Source organism: Pezoporus occidentalis, unplaced genomic scaffold (genome assembly GCF_034315485.1).
Source record: "Pezoporus occidentalis ecotype Australia unplaced genomic scaffold, CSIRO_AGI_Poc_V1 ctg31, whole genome shotgun sequence".
NCBI lineage: Eukaryota > Metazoa > Chordata > Aves > Psittaciformes > Psittacidae > Pezoporus > Pezoporus occidentalis.
In genome coordinates, this window is record NW_026915052.1 from 6,085,116 (window position 1) to 6,107,704 (window position 22,589).

General features: G+C 44.8%; 1 protein-coding gene across 1 annotated transcript; it reads right to left on the reverse strand.

Annotated features, from left to right (window-relative positions):
• Window positions 1-5,904: 5,904 nt before the first annotated feature.
• AHNAK2 (AHNAK nucleoprotein 2) lies at window positions 5,905-20,741 on the reverse strand. The gene is made up of 5 exons (XM_062627861.1): window positions 20,616-20,741; window positions 19,887-20,028; window positions 18,915-19,096; window positions 17,279-18,112; window positions 5,905-16,946 (listed from the first exon to the last, which is right to left on the reverse strand). Exons 2-5 carry the CDS (start codon window positions 20,020-20,022, stop codon window positions 6,657-6,659), a joined length of 11,442 nt encoding a protein of 3,813 aa, XP_062483845.1. The 5' UTR covers window positions 20,023-20,028; window positions 20,616-20,741; the 3' UTR covers window positions 5,905-6,656.
• Between the last annotated feature and the right edge of the window lie 1,848 nt (window positions 20,742-22,589).

Genomic DNA, 22,589 nt, shown 5'->3' on the forward strand with positions numbered 1-22,589 from the left:
GATTTTGAGCTGTGTAAGTAATTGCCTACAATAGCAAGGGCAGATTTTTAAAAGCATTTAGGAATTAGAGGTACAGGGAAATACCCATATTTAAGTGTTGAGGCTAGTTTCCAGAATTAAGAACCTGTGATATAAATCTGGAGCCCTGAGTGTTTGGGGATGCTTGGATGTCTGTGCGTTGGCCACAGGCAGTAAATGGGATGGCAAAAGAAGAGCAAAGCTGATGTGTGAGTGCTGGGTTGACAACGGCATCCCACCTACTCTGTGGTCAGTGCTTGGGAAATCTCCTTGCTCCTTTGGGGCTGTCTTGGTGCTGGACCTGACCAGTGTTGTGTCTCTGGGCTTCCTTTTCTGCTGCAGTCACACAGGGACCATAAACCTGAGTCATCTGGTGCCTTATGTCCATATCCACCACTGCATAGTGGCTCTGCCCTGGGTGACTCCCAGAAGTGACAGGAAAGGAAAGCAGAGCACATAGGCCAGCAATGGAGAGGTGTGAATGACACTGACCTTAGGCTCTGTGAACCTTGCCAGAGCTGCACACTTTGCCTGGGCACTGGAAAGGGAGTAGCAGTGTGAACCTTTTGCTTAGGGACTGATGTGCACCAGAGGCGAGAGAGCCCAAGGTGAAAGCCCACTGCACTGAAAAAAATATTTCTGATTTTGTTCTTGCACGCGAGTATCAGTACATGGTCAGGTATATTTGTTAGTACCGGCTAATAAACCCATGAAATGGAGCTAGTGAAAACCAGCTGAGAAGTTTCTATTTTGCTAGGGATTTTAATTAATGAGTGGAAATATCAAAATACAAAGCAGCCTTTAGAAAGGAAATAGGGGAGGAGAGCGCTAAAAGCACCTGCATCTTCCTCAGTATGTTTGCACATATGTGATACAGAAGTTCAGTGTTATCTGTCAATGTCATAAAAATCTGCATTAGTAACAGCAAGCATTTGATCTGTAATGATGGATAAAACAATCCAAGGGTCTTGGAAGTGTTTGGAAGAGATAGCTGAGGAGCAGCCGGGAAACCAAAAAATGGAAAATTGGTTTGCATCATCTCCAAAAGACCTTATAGAGAAAGAGGCATATTTGTGTGGGGATTTGTGTGTATTCACAGAGATTCAAGTCAGTCCACGCACAGACAATCACAGCAGGTCCCTTTTTCATCTCAGCACAGGGCAGAGATTCAAAAGCACCAAAATTCTTCCTCTGGAGGATGGGGAGGTTGCACTGTGATGGGGAAGTCTGTACTCCCACTACCCCGTCCATGTCTGCACCAAGAGCCAAAATTCACCTGAATGAGGCCTTGCCAAGAGGGGCTTGAAGCTGAGCTGCCACAGGCCTTTCAAGACTGCCAAGGTCCGCAGCAGTCTCACAGCTCGGAGATGGAGTGCCAGGACAGGGACTTTGCCGACCTCCCTGTGGAGTCGTGCTCTGGGCTCTGTGCAATGAGCACATGTGAGTGGTGGGGCAGTTTGAAAAGCTGTTTGAGCAGTTGCATCTTGAGCCAACAGAATTATTTTCTGTAGCGGATTGTGCTCCTCTAGATGGCACTCGAAGCTGTGTTTTCACTGATTTGGGGATGGTGGGTATTGCGGGAACAAGAAGGAAACTTTCTTCTCCACTTGTGAGCTCAAATCTGACAGTACCGGATAAACTGTTCAGAGTTTCTGGACAAGCTGTGAGACTTGTCTTCTGGTAATGTAAGACTCATACGAGGTCAGGTTCAGCTTATGTAAGAGAAATTGACGCTTATGCGAATGCTCTTTGCTGGCATCACTTGTATTGGTTTTCCTCCACAAATGAAGGAGGGGGTTTACAATTAAGACGATAAACTGGATCTAAGAGGAACTTGAGTTTATTTCCCCGCTTTCCTGTGAAACTTCTTAGGCTCCTTCATAGTTTTGTTCTAAATTACTTGTCTGTTACAAAGGTAGAATATGGTGTAAATTATAATCAGGCTTTGAATCTCTTCATAATTTTGTTTTCCATTTATGAAACAGGGTTAATAATAGTCCTTATCCCTCCACCTGTTACTTATTGCTTTCATTTAGATTGTGATTTCTTCAAGTTAAAGAGTATATCAAGTGTAAGCTGGGGCCTCCAGAAGTATTCATTAGCATCTATTTATTTTCTTTGAATGAATTTTCTAGTTTGGTTACAGGTAGTTCAGATTTTTCTCAGTATTAGTTTATTAATGTCTAGGAAAAGTTGTTGGTTTGGATCTTGAGCATGGATACTCTCTTCTGATCAGCTCATCTCATGTACCTATGTTATGCTGGAGTACAACTTAAGCAAACCAGCCTTGCTTTACATGAGTGGCTTTCATGCAGAGCTGCTGCACTGCTCTCCCAGCAGTCTCTGATAGCACTTGGTTTGGTGCAGTGCCTTGTGGCTACAGTGCTGCTGACACCAGTGTCAGATAACAGCAAGACAGAACACAGCTGGCTCTACAGGTCTGTGAGTTCTGGGAAGACTAAAAGTCACCTGGCTTCACACATTACACACTACCTTGTTCCAAGAGCTTTTGTGTTAATCTGTTTTCCATTTTTCCCCCATTATCTAGTATTTTCCTTTCCCAGTTGTTCCAGATGAATCACACCCTTGTTGCTTTCATTCAGGTACTGAGAAAGATTCTCATTTACAATCTATGCTATATCAATGCACGCTTAATTTTTTGAAAGTCATAAATATCTCCATAATCCCTGGAAGATAGCTCTTCTGTCATGGGCACTGATTCACAGACCTCATTGCTCCCTGCAGCTTCCTGAGGAGAAGTGGAGAGTGAGGTGCTGCTCTCTTCTCCCTGGTATAGGATAGGATGTATGTGAATGGCTGCACCAGAGGAGGTTCAGACTTGACATTAAGAAACATTTCCTTACAAAGAGGGTGGTCAAACACTGGAACAGGCTTCCTAGAGAAACGGTCAATGGTCCAAGCCTATCAGTGTTTAAGAAGTATTTTGGACAATGCCCTTAATAACAGGCTTTGACTTTTGGTCAGCCCTGAAATGGTCAAGCAGTAGGTCCCTTCCAAATGAACTGTTCTGTTCAGTTCCATTCCATTCTTCAGCTGCCTTGCCTTTGGGATATGTGAGAGGTCCTGCTTCAAATATAACAACACAATAGCCAACCAACAATGCAAGAAATTACCAAGGTGGGAGTGTCTTTCTTTTAAATGCATTTATACATTATTTTAGATGTCAAATCACAGTTGCAGGTTTGTTAGGCTGGAGACTGTATGCCCACTTTTTCACATGTTAAAAAACACCAGTAATGAAGGAAACCTACCACAGTTAAAAGAACAATCTAAGCATCTCAAATTAAGGATGCAGGTGGGATCAGAACTGCCTGTTGACAAAATGTCTATGTTCTGCAGGTTTGTGTCTGTGCTCCTTGCACCCCTTTGAGCTCTGTTCTTAGCTACGCCTGGGGTCAGATCCTTGGGTTAACCTGGTTGCTTATTCGCTAACTTCCACCCTTCCCAAAGCTGACAGTAGCCTATTTGGAGGATTGTTTTATTGCTGCTGCTTTTTTCTACTGCTCTTCCCTTAACTATTTCATTAATCTTTAAAAAACATGACAGTGATTACTGCTCTGTGGTCATTGCTGTCTCAGAGCTCAATTTTAATCGACTTGATTCTGCCACCTTTGCAACAGACTTCTACATTCAGTGTTATGTAGGTGGATTCCTGTTTGTGGGCCTAAGTAAATGAATACTACCTGCGAAACATTTTAGGTGAAGGAAGCTTTGCAGGTAAATGCAAGCTGCTGTTAGAATGTGATGTCCTTCATAACATACGTTACCTTTTTCTGGACTCGATTTTCCTGTCTTGATCACAAAGTTTTCCTCAGTCCTGGTATATGAAATTGCCATATAATGTGGTAATTTTTGGTCTATTGAACAATAACTTTTATACTTAGGGAAACCACAGGGAAATGCTACAAATAAACAATACATTTACATGAACAGTCTCTTCAGAGATAGAGTTCTCCTTATAACTGCCAGCAGTTCTTTTTAGAGTATTTAAGCCTCCTGCAAAGATACAGAAATGAAGAACATCTCAAGCTACAGATGGTTAGACAACCAAGTACACTTCCTTTACAACCCAGTTTCTAAATGTTTTGCTGTGTCTGCTTTCCCTGTACTAAGTAGAATATAGAGCAAGAAAATACAGGATGAGAAAAATGCTATAATGAAGCACGTCTGCACATGCCATCTATAAAACTTGTGATTGTGACTTTTGGCGGAAGTCATTGCTAGACCACTCTCCATCATCTTTACCAAGTCTTGGGAAACGGGAGAGGTGCCTGAGGACTGGAGGAAAGCAAATGTCACTCCAGTCTTCAAAAAGGGCAAGAAGGAGGACCTGGGTAACTATAGACCGGCCAGCCTCACCTCCATCCCTGGGAAAGTGATGGAACACCTTATCCTTGGTGCCATCTTAAGGCATATCAAGGATAAGAGGGTTATGAGGGGCAGTCAACATGGCTTCACCAAGGGGAAATCATGCTTGACCAATCTTTTAGCCTTTTATGAGGAAATAACATGGTGGATGGATGATGGCAGAGTGGTGGATGTGGTCTACCTTGACTTCAGCAATGCATTTGACACAGTCTCCCACAGCATCCTCGCAGCTAAATTGAGGAAGTGTGGACTGGATGATCAGGTAGTGAGGTGGACTGCGAACTGGCTGAAGGAGAGAAGCCAGAGAGTTGTAGTCTATGGGGCGGAGTCTAGTTGGAGGCCTGTAACTAGTGGAGTGCCTCAAGGGTCAGTACTGGGGCTGGTATTATTTAATATATTCATCAATGATTTAGATGAGGGAATTGAGTGTACTATCAGCAAGTTTGCTGATGACACTAAGCTGGGAGGAGTGGCTGACACGCCAGAAGGCTGTGCTGCCATCCAGCGAGACCTGGACAGGCTGGAGAGTTGGGCAGGGAATAACTTGATGAAATATAACAAGGGAAAGTGTAGAGTCCTGCATCTGGGCAGGAACAACCCCAGGTTCCAGTACAGGTTGGGAAACGACCTGTTAGAGAGCAGTGTAGGGGAGAGGGACCTGGGGGTCCTAGTGGACGACAGGATGACCATGAGCCAACACTGTGCCCTTGTGGCTAAGAAGGCCAATGGCATCCTGGGGTGTATTAGAAGGGGGGTGGTTAGTAGGTCGAGAGAGGTCCTCCTTCCCCTCTACTCTGCCCTGGTGAGACCCCATCTGGAATATTGTGTCCAGTTCTGGGCCCCTCAGTTCAAGAAGGACAGGGAGCTGCTGGAGAGAGTCCAGCGCAGGGCAACGAAGATGATTAAGGGAGTGGAGCATCTCCCTTATGAGGAAAGACTGAGGGAGCTGGGTCTCTATAGTTTGGAGAAGAGGAGACTGAGGGGTGACCTTATAAGTGTCTATAAAGATATAAAGGGGGAGTGTCACGAGGATGGAGCCAGGCTCTACTCAGTGGCAAACAATGATAGGACAAGGGGTAATGGGTGCAAACTGGAACACAAGAGGTTCCACTTAAACTTGAGAAGAAACTTCTTCTCAGTGAGGGTGACGGAACACTGGAACAGGCTGCCCAGGGAGGTTGTGGAGTCTCCTTCCCTGGAGACATTCAAAACCTGCCTGGACACATTCCTGTGTAACATTATCTAGGTGTTCCTGCTCCGGCAGGGGGATTGGACTAGATGATCTTTCGAGGTCCCTTCCAATCTCTAGCATACTGTGATACTGTGATAATGTGTGAAAAGTCTTCATTACTTCATTACATTATTTAGAATCTGTGCTGTCATTAAGTAGCCACTTCAGCAGATAGTTGGGTATACTCAAATCTTTTGCAAATTTAAGCTGGGGTTTTCAGGTTCAGAAAATGCTAACAGCACTATCAATAACTCACAATACTCGAGTTATTATTCATATGGTGAGTTTATTGTGAATTAAGAATACAGTGTTTTAATGATACACATGAAGGCTGTCACATATGCACTTTGTTTTTTGTTGTGAACTTGAGAGAAGCACTAATATAAACAGAGAAGCAAATTATTATATACATCTCCTGTCCCAGAAAAATCTTTGAAGCAATTCCACCACTGTGGCAGATCATTCTGTGTATTTAAGTATTCAGTAAATATATACATAAAAATTTATTTATTCACATTTCAATAATTATTCTTTGTCAGAATGTTGTTTGGGTTTGTTTTTGGTATCTTAAAAATGTGAGTTAGTTACATGATTTTTGGTCTTGAATTTATTCTGGTTTTCTTTTAAAATTCTTTTAAGGCTAAATATGACCCACCACAATAATGAAAAAATGAGAAGAGAGGAAGAGGTAAAGAGTTAGTCTCTCTACACTAGTATTTTGTTTTCATTTTGCATTTTAAAATGTTCATGGGATATATATATTACCTTAGCTGAAATAAAGAAAAATATTTTAATAAGAAAGAAAAAGTAGGTCAGAAAGGTCCAAAATCTAAACACGTAAGTGTACTTCTCATAGTACTAGGTTATATTCCATTTTGGAAGTAATCTATAATCTAAACATAATCATGAATAAGTTTTAGGTTTTGCTTAATTTTCAGTTACTAAAAAATTAAGAAAACATTCTTGTCTGTACATGTAGATTATTTTATTTTCATTGAGAATTGAGAAAAGATAATTTTCATTTGGTTTTATCTCCAGGAATATTAGATTGACTATCTTTTTCTTCTTCCAACAAGATTAGTTCAGTTCTTGCTGAAGATGTCACGATAGTTCCAGAAACTGGAACATTAGATGAGAGCACATCAGCTTCAACTGTTTCATCCTCTGTTGTATCTTTAGGTGATAAGCTTTCTTGTGCATCAAAAAATACATCAGGTTTATCTGATGGGCTATCTTCATCTGAGATTCTTCCCTCTCCATGACCCATCTCTTCTTTGTCAACAGTTTTAGCCTTTTTGGAAGGAGATGTGAAACCAAGCTTGGGAAATCTAAACCATCCAGTTTTTTCAGTTTGCTTAGAAGAATCATGACCTGATGTGTCAGCAGGTTTCACTTCTTCTGGAACTAACTTTTTTACTTCTGTTTTTGAATCTGTGCTAGTTTCATCACCAGAAGATGAAAAGCCAATACTTGGAAGCCAAAATTTGAATCTTCCAGGAGATCTTTTACTATCAGTCTTTTCTTTTCCATTGGTTATGTCTTTTTCTTCACCTTCTAGTGCTTCATCTACATCCTCATCTTTAGAGAGAGGATCTGCAGTTATTCCCTGCAGTGATTGACCAGGAAGACTCTCTTCAAGTTTACTGGAAGGCTTTACTTCAACAGCAGATGTTTTTAACTTTGGCAAACTTATTTCTCCAATAGATTCTTCAATCTCACTGTGTAGATTGTCAGATAGTTTAAGCTCAGCACTGTCAGTCCTCCGTGCTGCTCCTCCAAAACTTTCATCAGCATATTTAGATGTGTTCACTGACACACCCTCTGTTGGAGATGGCTGCTGGACTAGCACTTCTAAGTTGCTATGTGATTCAGGCAACTTCACCTTGAGCAATGAGAATCCCAAAGCAGGAGTTTTGACTTCTGATGAGAGAATCTCTGATTCTTTCACTATTTCAGTAGTATAAATCTCACATCTTTCAATAGCAACATGTTCAGGTTCTACTTTCTCACTTGCTTCTTGGCCCTCTACATATGACCAGTGAACATCTTGCCCTGTGTTTGGAAGGGAGGACCCTATGGTAGTAGTCATCTGTGCTGTTTTAATGTCAGGTTCAGTTAGTGTTAGAATTTTGCTTTTTGCTTTTAGAACACTACCCTCTAGAGCCACTGGTATTTCTCTGGGGATATCAGAGCTTTCTTGCAGTTGCACTACTTCAATGTCAGTACTAGATCCCTTTGGATCTGTTACCACTTTTGACACTGAAACATCAGCTTCAATTGGAAGAGCTTTGAAAGTAAACCTTGGTATTTTTAGCTTGGGAATTTTTGTATTTACTTCTGGGTCATCTTGTGATTTGTCTACTGTTATTCTGGCAGATGCTTCCATATGCTCTAGAGATGGACGTTTCAGGCCAATAGATTTTTCTAATTTTTGAAACTGCATCTCTGCTGGGCCTATTTCAGCTTTAGATACTGAATCAGCTTCTGACTTTGGCAAATTGATATCATCTTCAAAACCCTCGACTTCTGAATGCAACACTCCAAACTTTGGAATCTTAAACTTGTATGTTTTAATTTTACTTGTTTCCGCTCTATTTTCTACTTGCACTTGCCCTCCTGCAGACACGTCCTTTTCAACACTTTCCACTTGAAATTTCATTTCAGGATCTACTTTAGCAAATTTAACGTCCATCTTCACTACTGGAACTTCTACCATTAGATCTTCCAGCTTAGCTGTAACATAAGCACCATCTTCTGATCCCTTTGCTGTAGACCACTCACTCACAGGCCTTTTCAATTGGCTTCCTTCACTGTCTTTTCCTGTAATTTTCATCTCACCCTTTATCTTTCCTCGTTTAATTACTGCCTCTTGATTTTGAATATCTAGCTCTTCCTTTGGAAGACTAACATCTATTTTCTCCTGCATTGCATCCAGAGTGTTTTCAGCTGATGATGGTATACATCCTGTTCCTGAAGTCTCTAACTTAGAGGAACTTTCTGCCTTTGGGACTTCTATATCCTGTGATTTGATTTTATGCTCTTGAAGAGTCAGAGTACATGTAGAAAACCTATCTGTTAAACTGTTATCTTTATCAAATTCTGCTGGAGATACCGTGAGTTCTGAAGTATACTTTTTTTGTTCTTCAGCACTGTGCTTAACTATATCTGCATAAGTTTCAGTTTTTGGAATATTCACTGTGCTGTCTACTCTTTCTGTGGACAACAAAATATCTCCTTCCATCTTTGCCAAGCTAACATCAGAACTCTTCACAGAATCTCCTAATTTTGGAATCCCTTCTTTTCCAATAGTCATTTCAGTGACTGCATGTGGTAATGAGAATGGATTTTCAGGAATACTCATTTCAGTTTGTACTTCAGCAGAGGGAATGACTGCCTGAGCTTCTTCCATACATCTTTCGATATAAGCATCACCTTTTTTTTCCTTTAAGGATGTCCTGCCAAATGCAGGTATTTTGAATTTCGGCATTTTAAACCATCCCTGATGTTCTTCAGTCTGACCTTCTTCAGCTTTTATATCATATTCTTCTTTTAATTTGATATATTTCTCCTCAAGGCTCTCAACAGCTCCCTCTGTCATTGGTTTAGACACTGACTGGAGGCTTACATCTACCTTTGGTGCTTTGATGCCAGCTGTCAGAATTTGACAAACACCTACTCCAGGATCTGACATATTAGATGTAAGTTCTGATACTGGAACTCCCGCATCAATGTCAGCAGTTTCCTTTGTCATTTTTAGCTGGGGTACCTCAGCTTCTGTTTTTGGAGAGTTGATTTCTGTCTCTGGGCCTTTCCCTTTTGTTAGGGAAATTCCAAATTTTGGCTTCTGAAATTTGGGCATTTTAATCTTCCCTTCAGCACCTTCCAAATTAATCTTTCTTCCATCCACAACTAATGACTTTTCTGTTATTATTTCAGGGCTCCTCGGTTCTATTGGAGTTTCTCCTTTAGGGAACTTAATACCTGTTTTCTGAATGGTATCTTCATTGGTAGAACTTGATTTTAAGACAAGTTGTTGAAAACTCCCCTCTGAAGGAGGCAGAGCAGCATCGATCTTTGCTGAGCTGACTCTCATTTCAGTTTGGGAGGCTCCAGTTTCTATTTTTGAAAAGTCCAGAGTGGAGATCTTAACATCAGATGGTTTTATGCTTATTTGTGTCCCTTCTTGTGTTCTCTCAAAATCGCTTCTTTCTATATCAGGTGTCTGTATTGAATCATCACCCCCTCTCTCTGTTTCAAGAATAATAGTGTCAGCTTCAACTTTTGGTGAACGAGTATGAGGTTTGGGAACTTTGATCTTGGAGAGTGAAATTTTAGGCATGACAAATTGAGGCTTTTTACTTGGACTTTTCTGTTCAGTTTTTCCTGCAGATATTTCCAGATCAAGGTCTGGCCCACTACCTTGGTCATCAGTTGCAGTTTCTCTCACTTCTGTGTCTATTTTGCTTGACATTGCAGCAAGTTTATGATCTTCCAAATTCACTCCAGAATCCAGTTTAACACTTGTTTCTTTCTTTGGTGACCAACTAAAGGATGGAAGTTTGAATTTTGGCATTTTGAAATGTCCTCCTTCTCCATCTCCATCTTGCCTTCTTTCCCCTTTAGTTTTTAGTACTGCATCTGAATCCTCAATACCAGTGTCTGGTTTTGGAATAGAAATGTCAGCCTCTGATGCCCTATTGTCAGCTTTGGTCATTTTGACTTTAGGGCTGTAAGTTTCTGTTCCTGTACCACATTCCACCTCCCATTTTGGTGCTTCAATAGCAATGTCAGCTATTTCTACCATTGGTTTTAGTTGAGGAACCTTGACTTCTGATTTGGATTTTCTGACCTCCTTTTCTGACCCTTTCCCTTTAGAATCTGTAATTCCAAATTTTGGCATTTGGAATTTAGACATTTTTGTTCTCCCTTCAGCACCTTCCATTTTTATTTCTACATCACCCATAGCAATTTCACTTGATGTTCTTTCAACACTTGTGTCAAGACTCTTCACCTCAAGGGAGCCTTCAGTTGTCATCTTAATATCCGAGGGGGAGAGGCTGGCATTAGCAGCGGCAGATTTCAATGTCAAGTCATTTTCTTCACATGTAGGAAGTATGACCTCACCTGTAGGCATACCCATCTCTATTTTGGGAGCTCTGATTTCTGCTTTGGAAAATTCTGAAGCTGGGACTGTAATTTTTGTCATTTTTATGTCCAGTTCTGCCCCTTCTACACTACTTCCTTTCTCAGATTCCTGTACTGAAACACCTTTTTTCTCTTGTTTGGGACCACAAGTGTCAGTTTCCAGTACAGGCAGAGACACCTGGACTCTCTGACCTTTAATTTTAGGGAATGAGATCTTTGGCATGGTAAACTGAGACTTCTTGATTCTGCCCTTTCCACCATCTTTTTCTATTGATGTGTCAAATTGTGCATGAAGGTTTTGATTCTCAGGGGTAAGAAATATTAATTCAGATTCTGTGTCTTGAGACAGAGTAGACAAAGCTGGTTCTTGCAGATGTCCTTCCACTTCAGAAGGAGCAATAGCTTCTTTCTTTGGTGACCAACTAAACGACGGGAGTTTGAATTTTGACTTTTTAACTTTGTTTTCTTTCTCCCCAGTGTCCATCTCTCCTGAAAATACTTCCTGTTCTGCCTTGCATTCTAAATCTGGGCCATCGATTTCCACTTCTAGTTTTGGCATGCCAACTTCCATTGATGGGAGACTGACATCCAACCTGGGTGCATTTAGAACAATTTCAGGTGAAGGCTTGTGCATCTTTCCGCCAAACTCAGCATCACAGATCTGAGTTAGTTTGTCAATATCAGCCATATCAGCTGTTGTGCTTTCCCTGGAAATTTCAGATTCCACTTTGGAACCAATGTCACTTACTGATGGTTTTCCCACGGACAAAGAAAATCCAAATTTTGGTCTTTGAAATTTAGGAATTTTAACTGTAAACTCTGTGTCATCTACAGGTATTTCAGCAGATGGTAGTTTACATCCTGGCTTCAGAGTTCCTTGCTCCAAAGAAGCATTTTCACTTAAAAATTCAAAATCTGTTACTGAAATATTCTCATCAGCAAGAGATGACATTTTGGACTCAGATTCTACTAGATTCATTTGATATTTGGTAAGAGTAATATCACCTTTTGGTAATGGGGAATCCTGCTCATATTTGGAAGAACCAATATCAAGTTTGGAGAAACCCAAGACAGGAATTCGTAACATTGTATTTTTAGAGCAAATAACTCCCTTATTAACAGTAGGAACATCAGCTCCAACACTACCTGAAATAACAGCAGGAGTATGCTCTGTTACAGAATAATAAAGAGAAATTTTGCCGGCAGCCACCTCCAGGCCGCTTTCGGCGTCAGGACCCTGCACGGCGGCTTCGCCCTCCGGGGCTTCGGCCTGAGCCTTGGGAAGCGAGGCCTCGCCCTTTGGCAGGCTGACCTGCACGTGGGGAGCTTTGACTTTGGGCAGCTTGACGCTGGGCATCTTGACGTCGGGCATCTTAAATCGGCCTTTCTCAGCGTCCCCTGCGGCGCCCGTCTCGACTGTCACCTCCACACCGGGCGCTTGGATCTCGGCCGCGGGCAGGCTCACGTCGACCTCGGCGCTTCCCGAGGCCACCGTCACGTGGGGCTCCTTGAGGCTGACGTCCACGTCAGCGGCCACGGTGCCCTTGGCCTCTCTGCTGCTGGACCAGCCGAAGGACGGCATGCCGAACTTGGGCATCTTGAACTTGCCGTCCTTGGTCTTCACGGCCTCCTTCTCTGGGGCTTTGGCTTCTCCTTCGAGGCTGACGGCTGCCTCGGGCGCCTGCAGCTCAACGCTGGCCTTTGGAAGGGTGACGTCGACAGATGGGAGGCTGATGTCCGCCTTGGGAGCTTTGATGTCCGCTTTGGGCATTTTGAGGGAGGGCTTCTCCAGCTTCCAGCCGGCCCCTTCGCTTTTGCCGCTGGGGACGTCGGCTTTGAGGCCCAGCGCGGTGCCCTCCCCTGCGGCCGTCACAGTGGCGGACGGGAGGTCGACCTGTGCGGTGGGCAGGCTGACCTGGCCGTCGAGCGCCTCCGCCTTGGGGGGCGACACTCCGAATTTGGGCTTGTCGAACTTGGGCATCTTTAACTTTCCTTTCAGGCCTGTGGTTTCCAGCTCAGCCACGTCGAGGGAGCCTTCGGCAGAGGGGGCTTTCAGGTCTATGTCAGGCGCCTGGAGCTCAACGGAGCCTTCCACGGAGGGCAGCTTGATGTCGGCGGCCGTGACGCTGATGTCGCCAGCCTTGAGGCCAGCCTCCGGGAGGCTGACGTCGACTTTGTCCAGTGAGACGTCTGCGTCCAGTTTGGGAGCCTTGACGGTCGGCTTGGAGAAGACGACGCTGGGCACCTTGACTTTCGGCATGTGTATTTTCATGCCGCCGCTCTCAACTTTGCCGGCAGCCACCTCCAGGCCGCTTTCGGCGTCAGGACCCTGCACGGCGGCTTCGCCCTCCGGGGCTTCGGCCTGAGCCTTGGGAAGCGAGGCCTCGCCCTTTGGCAGGCTGACCTGCACGTGGGGAGCTTTGACTTTGGGCAGCTTGACGCTGGGCATCTTGACGTCGGGCATCTTAAATCGGCCTTTCTCAGCGTCCCCTGCGGCGCCCGTCTCGACTGTCACCTCCACACCGGGCGCTTGGATCTCGGCCGCGGGCAGGCTCACGTCGACCTCGGCGCTTCCCGAGGCCACCGTCACGTGGGGCTCCTTGAGGCTGACGTCCACGTCAGCGGCCACGGTGCCCTTGGCCTCTCTGCTGCTGGACCAGCCGAAGGACGGCATGCCGAACTTGGGCATCTTGAACTTGCCGTCCTTGGTCTTCACGGCCTCCTTCTCTGGGGCTTTGGCTTCTCCTTCGAGGCTGACGGCTGCCTCGGGCGCCTGCAGCTCAACGCTGGCCTTTGGAAGGGTGACGTCGACAGATGGGAGGCTGATGTCCGCCTTGGGAGCTTTGATGTCCGCTTTGGGCATTTTGAGGGAGGGCTTCTCCAGCTTCCAGCCGGCCCCTTCGCTTTTGCCGCTGGGGACGTCGGCTTTGAGGCCCAGCGCGGTGCCCTCCCCTGCGGCCGTCACAGTGGCGGACGGGAGGTCGACCTGTGCGGTGGGCAGGCTGACCTGGCCGTCGAGCGCCTCCGCCTTGGGGGGCGACACTCCGAATTTGGGCTTGTCGAACTTGGGCATCTTTAACTTTCCTTTCAGGCCTGTGGTTTCCAGCTCAGCCACGTCGAGGGAGCCTTCGGCAGAGGGGGCTTTCAGGTCTATGTCAGGCGCCTGGAGCTCAACGGAGCCTTCCACGGAGGGCAGCTTGATGTCGGCGGCCGTGACGCTGATGTCGCCAGCCTTGAGGCCAGCCTCCGGGAGGCTGACGTCGACTTTGTCCAGTGAGACGTCTGCGTCCAGTTTGGGAGCCTTGACGGTCGGCTTGGAGAAGACGACGCTGGGCACCTTGACTTTCGGCATGTGTATTTTCATGCCGCCGCTCTCAACTTTGCCGGCAGCCACCTCCAGGCCGCTTTCGGCGTCAGGACCCTGCACGGCGGCTTCGCCCTCCGGGGCTTCGGCCTGAGCCTTGGGAAGCGAGGCCTCGCCCTTTGGCAGGCTGACCTGCACGTGGGGAGCTTTGACTTTGGGCAGCTTGACGCTGGGCATCTTGACGTCGGGCATCTTAAATCGGCCTTTCTCAGCGTCCCCTGCGGCGCCCGTCTCGACTGTCACCTCCACACCGGGCGCTTGGATCTCGGCCGCGGGCAGGCTCACGTCGACCTCGGCGCTTCCCGAGGCCACCGTCACGTGGGGCTCCTTGAGGCTGACGTCCACGTCAGCGGCCACGGTGCCCTTGGCCTCTCTGCTGCTGGACCAGCCGAAGGACGGCATGCCGAACTTGGGCATCTTGAACTTGCCGTCCTTGGTCTTCACGGCCTCCTTCTCTGGGGCTTTGGCTTCTCCTTCGAGGCTGACGGCTGCCTCGGGCGCCTGCAGCTCAACGCTGGCCTTTGGAAGGGTGACGTCGACAGATGGGAGGCTGATGTCCGCCTTGGGAGCTTTGATGTCCGCTTTGGGCATTTTGAGGGAGGGCTTCTCCAGCTTCCAGCCGGCCCCTTCGCTTTTGCCGCTGGGGACGTCGGCTTTGAGGCCCAGCGCGGTGCCCTCCCCTGCGGCCGTCACAGTGGCGGACGGGAGGTCGACCTGTGCGGTGGGCAGGCTGACCTGGCCGTCGAGCGCCTCCGCCTTGGGGGGCGACACTCCGAATTTGGGCTTGTCGAACTTGGGCATCTTTAACTTTCCTTTCAGGCCTGTGGTTTCCAGCTCAGCCACGTCGAGGGAGCCTTCGGCAGAGGGGGCTTTCAGGTCTATGTCAGGCGCCTGGAGCTCAACGGAGCCTTCCACGGAGGGCAGCTTGATGTCGGCGGCCGTGACGCTGATGTCGCCAGCCTTGAGGCCAGCCTCCGGGAGGCTGACGTCGACTTTGTCCAGTGAGACGTCTGCGTCCAGTTTGGGAGCCTTGACGGTCGGCTTGGAGAAGACGACGCTGGGCACCTTGACTTTCGGCATGTGTATTTTCATGCCGCCGCTCTCAACTTTGCCGGCAGCCACCTCCAGGCCGCTTTCGGCGTCAGGACCCTGCACGGCGGCTTCGCCCTCCGGGGCTTCGGCCTGAGCCTTGGGAAGCGAGGCCTCGCCCTTTGGCAGGCTGACCTGCACGTGGGGAGCTTTGACTTTGGGCAGCTTGACGCTGGGCATCTTGACGTCGGGCATCTTAAATCGGCCTTTCTCAGCGTCCCCTGCGGCGCCCGTCTCGACTGTCACCTCCACACCGGGCGCTTGGATCTCGGCCGCGGGCAGGCTCACGTCGACCTCGGCGCTTCCCGAGGCCACCGTCACGTGGGGCTCCTTGAGGCTGACGTCCACGTCAGCGGCCACGGTGCCCTTGGCCTCTCTGCTGCTGGACCAGCCGAAGGACGGCATGCCGAACTTGGGCATCTTGAACTTGCCGTCCTTGGTCTTCACGGCCTCCTTCTCTGGGGCTTTGGCTTCTCCTTCGAGGCTGACGGCTGCCTCGGGCGCCTGCAGCTCAACGCTGGCCTTTGGAAGGGTGACGTCGACAGATGGGAGGCTGATGTCCGCCTTGGGAGCTTTGATGTCCGCTTTGGGCATTTTGAGGGAGGGCTTCTCCAGCTTCCAGCCGGCCCCTTCGCTTTTGCCGCTGGGGACGTCGGCTTTGAGGCCCAGCGCGGTGCCCTCCCCTGCGGCCGTCACAGTGGCGGACGGGAGGTCGACCTGTGCGGTGGGCAGGCTGACCTGGCCGTCGAGCGCCTCCGCCTTGGGGGGCGACACTCCGAATTTGGGCTTGTCGAACTTGGGCATCTTTAACTTTCCTTTCAGGCCTGTGGTTTCCAGCTCAGCCACGTCGAGGGAGCCTTCGGCAGAGGGGGCTTTCAGGTCTATGTCAGGCGCCTGGAGCTCAACGGAGCCGTCCACGGAGGGCAGCTTGATGTCGGCGGCCGTGACGCTGATGTCGCCAGCCTTGAGGCCAGCCTCCGGGAGGCTGACGTCGACTTTGTCCAGTGAGACGTCTGCGTCCAGTTTGGGAGCCTTGACGGTCGGCTTGGAGAAGACGACGCTGGGCACCTTGACTTTCGGCATGTGTATTTTCATGCCGCCGCTCTCAACTTTGCCGGCAGCCACCTCCAGGCCGCTTTCGGCGTCAGGACCCTGCACGGCGGCTTCGCCCTCCGGGGCTTCGGCCTGAGCCTTGGGAAGCGAGGCCTCGCCCTTTGGCAGGCTGACCTGCACGTGGGGAGCTTTGACTTTGGGCAGCTTGACGCTGGGCATCTTGACGTCGGGCATCTTAAATCGGCCTTTCTCAGCGTCCCCTGCGGCGCCCGTCTCGACTGTCACCTCCACACCGGGCGCTTGGATCTCGGCCGCGGGCAGGCTCACGTCGACCTCGGCGCTTCCCGAGGCCACCGTCACGTGGGGCTCCTTGAGGCTGACGTCCACGTCAGCGGCCACGGTGCCCTTGGCCTCTCTGCTGCTGGACCAGCCGAAGGACGGCATGCCGAACTTGGGCATCTTGAACTTGCCGTCCTTGGTCTTCACGGCCTCCTTCTCTGGGGCTTTGGCTTCTCCTTCGAGGCTGACGGCTGCCTCGGGCGCCTGCAGCTCAACGCTGGCCTTTGGAAGGGTGACGTCGACAGATGGGAGGCTGATGTCCGCCTTGGGAGCTTTGTATCTGCTGGTTCTGTTGTGCTTTCTTCTCTTGGTATTTTCCTGTCAGTTTTTGGTGTTTTTTTAATTTTTAATGACGGCATTTGTATTTTCCAAGTAGAAAGTTCTGATTCTGCATCAGGCATGTTAGTTTTCATACCCAAATTCCTGCTGTCCTCTGAACTCATATCAGCTGTTCTTTCTGGTACTGAATGTGGAAAATCACTTCCCAGCTTGGTCTTTTTAGTCTCTGCTTCTTTTAATTTGGTCATTGAAATCTCAAATTTTGGTTGCTTAATTGTCAATATTTGTGTGTCTTCTGCTTGTTTTTCATTTGTTTCCAGTGTGTCAGTTGTGTGTAACTCTGCTCTAGCAGCTATTTCTAGACCTTTTACCTGTATAGATTCTTGTGCTCTGTGTCCCATCATGTCTATGTTAATTCCGATTTTTTCTTCTGTTTTATCTGCTATTCCTTTCTGTTTCTTTTTTCGGGATTTTGAGGAGGCTGTTAGTACTTGTTTAGTTGGGCTTTCTTTCAGATCAGGTGTTTCTAAACTGGGCTTTGATATCTGTGTTGTTATAGCTGATACTTCAGGTACGGTAAATTTTGATGTTGAGTCCTTGTCTTTTTTAATGCTTATTTCTACTTCAGGGCACTTTTTTGCATAAGATGGAATGCCATTTTGCATATCATTTAAGTCTTTTGTTAAAGTTTCATGTACCTCTGCTGTTTTAGTTTTGTAAGCAGGCAATGTGGTATATTCAACAGTTACAATTTCAGGATTTTCCAGGCTGATATCTTCTTTATGTATTTTCTCTCTTTCATTTAACAGCGTAGTTTTTATTTCTTTTTTTGGCCTGTCTTGAGGTTCTGGTTTGGATCTCTGCATTTTGAATCCAATGCTTGGGAACTTCAGTTTCTTTTGGCTTCCTTTTTTTTCTCTGATGTGGACTTCTTGTTGAAATTGAGACTCTGTGTCTGTGCTTGTAGGGGAAATATCCTGTATACCAGACTCATATGCATCTGATGTACTATGAGATCTCCTGTGCCCCAGTATCTTTTTACTTTTGATTGACTGGAATTTTGGCCATGACAATCTATCTTTTTTAGGTCTCTTGCTTCTTCCTACCCTTTGGCTTACAATTAATGTTTCCCTGTCTTCTTCTGAAATGTCTTTTCCTGAAACATGCAGTGTTTCTTCAGGAATGCTGTCACTGAGTTCTTTTTGCTGAAAGAATAATTAGTAATCAGAAGATTAAAACTAAACTAAATATAGATTCGACATGAAATAAAATACATATTATACAATACATAGATGTACTTTTTATTCACAGTATCTGGTTGTTATATAAAAAAAGTGAAATATATATAAAATACATGAGAATGTTGTATATAATTCAGGCAGAAATTACATTTTAAAAATGGATTATATGCCTGTAATATATGGATTTCTGAAGGTTACGTTCTTTGCAAAACATTGCAGTAAATAGAGGTTTCTAGATGTATCTTTATGTATGTCTGTACAAATATATATATATCACATTTATATGTATATGAAGAGAAAAATAATTTTGAGTGTGATGGAACCTATGAGCAGATCATGCCTAAACAGATACCAGTGGCTAAACACACTTTTAAGAAAAAAAAAAATCATTTATGAGCTTTTGAGAAAAATATTTACTGTTATTTTACATTTTGGACAATACTGAATATAAATATTAGAGAACTTATCTCAGCCTGTTCTATCAATGGACATTTAACAACAACAAAAAGTGATTCCTCACTAGAGAATGTTTTTTCCGCCCTAGCACAAGATTGTGACTTTATCGAAAACCTCTAGCTTTCCTAGGATATTGAAAAAGCTGCAAATATTATGTGGGAATTTTTTCTTCTCATGAACATTCATGCTAGTGAGTTTAAGCACATATCTAAGTATTATTATTAAGCATTATATCTAAGTGTGTATTTTCTGGTCTATTTCTACATTACTAAAGTGTTAGCCAATTTTTTTAAACTGATCAATTATCTACCTGGTTTCTTCTTTCCTTTTTGTACTGGGCTGTAGAGTGAGTGTGTTCTAACTCTTCTTTCCCAGCAATTTTTCTTTTGAGGCTGAATTGGACTCTGTATGGCTCGGAATACTGGAGAATCTTGAGTGCATCTTCATACTTGATATTATCGAAAAATATCGTAGCACTTAGAAGCTGATCACCTGCAAGTGGAATCAAACATCATTTTATGCAGTTTTTCAAATTCTGTTGAATTAATTCACACACAAAAAAAATCACATCCTATTTATTTAGAGTATAAAATTATGTTCACATAAGAGAATCACAGAATAGCTAAGTCCTCTGAAAAGGACCTCTGGAGATCATCTAGTCCAGCTGCCCTGCTCAGGGAACAGTTAGCTACAGCCAGTTGCTTAGGTCTGTGTGCAGTCAGGTTTTGAATATTCCCAAGGATGGTAACTTACAACCTTCCTAGAAATCTTGATCCAGTGACTGAACACCATGATAGTAACAGTTTTTTATTACATTTTTCAATATTTAGACTTTGGACTTTCGTTTTTGTTTAAATCATTATTTATTGTAGTTTTGTGGCATATTATTTTGTGAAAGAATTGAAGGTAGGTTCTTCATGAATGTTATGATTTGGGTTGTTGGGGTTTGGTTTTTTTCATTTTAGTTGTGTATATATTAATTTCTATGTATCTTTTTCACTCTCAGTAAAAATTTGGTGGGTTTTTTTTTCATGGTATAAAAAAAAAAAATCACATTATTAAGAAACTGATCTTTGAAATTATTAATATGGAAAGGTTAAGCTCACACATAACATTAGTTGGTTTAGGATCTACTATTTCTATTACCCAAAGAGATGGGATATCAGGTAGGCATCTATACGCACACACAGCTACATACCTGATTATTTTAAAATATATTAAAACAAAAAACAAAAACAAAAAACAAACACCAAAAAAAAAAAACCAGAAAATCAGACTGTACCTTCTCTCAGGCTAAATATTTTTGAAGCAGGAGACTCTTTCAGTACTTTTTTAATAAATATTCCTTCATTTTCTCCACCTATCACACTAAAACCACTAGCACCAGCTTCCACTTCTGTTTTCAGGGTCACTTCCATTGTCTCCTAGATACAGAAAAAGATGTGAATTTATAATTTTTATTCATTTGTATCAGTGTTCTATGTTAGTATAAAAAATGAATCTCCTAAGTATATTTTTAGTAGCTCAATAAAGATTATCTAAAATAGAGAATGTACTTGTTCATTGAAGGTTTGATTCTCTTCTACATTAGAGCTAAACACGTGTTAGGGTTATGCTAGATCAGGGGTATAAGGAAAATAAATTACAATTTTAAAATGTGATACATATAGAATCTTTTAGGGCTGAAAGATTGTATTTTCTGTGAATATGTTAAACCTGAATTAGAATAAATGGGCCAGAAAAGTCAGACTAAGAGCTAATTCTGTACTATACTCAAACCAGAGAAGGCCAAATAATACTAAAAAGGATTATGAAAATATCGCAATAGGACAAGTGTTCACGTCTGTTCCACAACTAGGCAATTTGTGAAGTTCCTGGTCAAAACAAGTCTAAAGTGATTCTCTCCCCATTTGTCTTTCCCTCTGTCCACCCATCCACATCTGTGTGTTGTAATAGACCTTAATATTTTGCAAGCCACATGCCTAAAACTACAGAGTGCTATTATACCAACCTCTGGATGACTCTGTTTTGATTTATCTGTAGAATACTTCTTTTTTTCTTCTTGAAGCTGAAAACCAATTTGCAATTATTTAGCATTCAGAAGTCATGCTGTTGTAAAGTAGAACAAAAGTCCAAAAATCAGTTAAAATTCCTGGTTTACACTAAGAACTCAGGCTGACTTTACTGGCAACAAAGCAAAACTGGCATCTACAAGTGCAACATACAACATGAATTATTTAACTATATTATTCCCAGTAGTAAATTAGATGCTAAGACCTCCACGCATTGTACCAAAATTTGCATGAATGAATGCCAGAGGCCAATTATATTAATACATTTGGGAGCTTTTCTGTATGTAACTCATGTAGCATATTTCTATGCTTTGATCTTTGTGAACATATATTTTTTTCATTTATTTGTCTTGCCTTTAAATATTCTTCTTCTATGGGATATTCATAAACTGGAGAGGATCCTTGTGGCCTTGGACGGATGTCTTCTACTGCCACTTCATTAACCTGTGCAAAAGAAATGAGTGGAGGGAATGGAACGTAAACTATTAAACAGTGACAAATTTTTTTAGGAGAGGTTTTTATTTAGGCATAGTCTCCTTCTTTGTACAAATCTCTCAATAATGATGAATGTAGAATAACCAGTAACTCTTTTCTTAGGTTAAGAACAAATACGTCTCTCATTTAATGATGTTACCCAAGAACACAGAGACTTCTGGGAAACAAAAACAATGGTGTGCTGATTTTGGTTTTCATTCTGTATTGTATGCATCTGTGGGCTGAACAGACTGAAAATACCGACAGACCAACTAGTAAAAATTTTAAAAGGCAATAAAAATTCTCTCCTCTGCTTTATTTGTACACCTAACTTTCCCATCCTGCAGCTTCAAACTCTACTGCCCTCTAAAACTACACAAATGTCGGAAGAGTCCCGTCAGAAATTTCTGCTGACAAGCACTTGACATGCTTCCTTCTGAAGTCAAATGACAGGGAACCCAAACCAGCCAAAGCTTTAAAGAAAAGTTACTGTAGTCAACAGTAATGTAATTGCATGTAATAGTTTGTTAAGTCTTGGTATTAAACGTATGCTGGTGAATCATGGCAAAGCGCAGATCACTTTACATTGGAGCATCATTCTGGCTTTTGAGCTGGCAGAAGTATTCCAAGCAAAAATAAAGCATTTTTGATGGGGAGAGAAATCACCAGCAAGACCCAGCTATAAACAAAATATTTAAGATCCCGTTTTAGCAAAGTAACTGCCACAACCCCCCCAAAGTAACTGCCAAATCCCCCCCCCCCCATACACCTAACTGTATAAAACTCACAGAATCTTCATCCTCTGCATCCGCATCACCATCTCCTAGAGGCTCAGCTGGTCTCAGCTGTTGTCCAGAACCTGAAAGCAGCATACTGGTTATTGATGTCTGCAGGAGCCATACAGAGCACAGAGCAGTCAGCCTGCAAGCTGAAGCTCTCTGGGGCAGCACACCCAGGGGATGTGCATGGGCTAGCTGTAGAAAGGCATGCTTTCATTTAGATTCACAGAATCATAGAATGGGTTGGGTTGGAAGGGACCTTAAAGGCCACCTAGTTCTAAACCCCGCCACCTCTCACTAGACCAAGTTGCTTAAAGCCCTGTCCAACCTTGCCTTGAACACTTCCAGGGATGGAGAATCCACAGCTTCCCTGGGCAACTTGTTCCAGGGTCTCAGATCTCATCAGGCTGATCTTTCCAAAGATACCAGAAATGGTCATATTCAGACATGTAAAGACTTTTGTGAAGGAGAAAATCCCCAGAAAAATGTAGAACTAGAAGTTGGACAGATTTTTCGTTTGTGTTTTTTTTTTTTTTTTGTTACCAATTGGGGATTGAGGTGTTTATGGGGCAGAATTGGCAGGGTTTTGACAGGGTGTGGCTGTGGGGTGGTCTCTGTGGGAGGAGGCCACAGACCGCACTGTGAACATGTTTAAGAAAG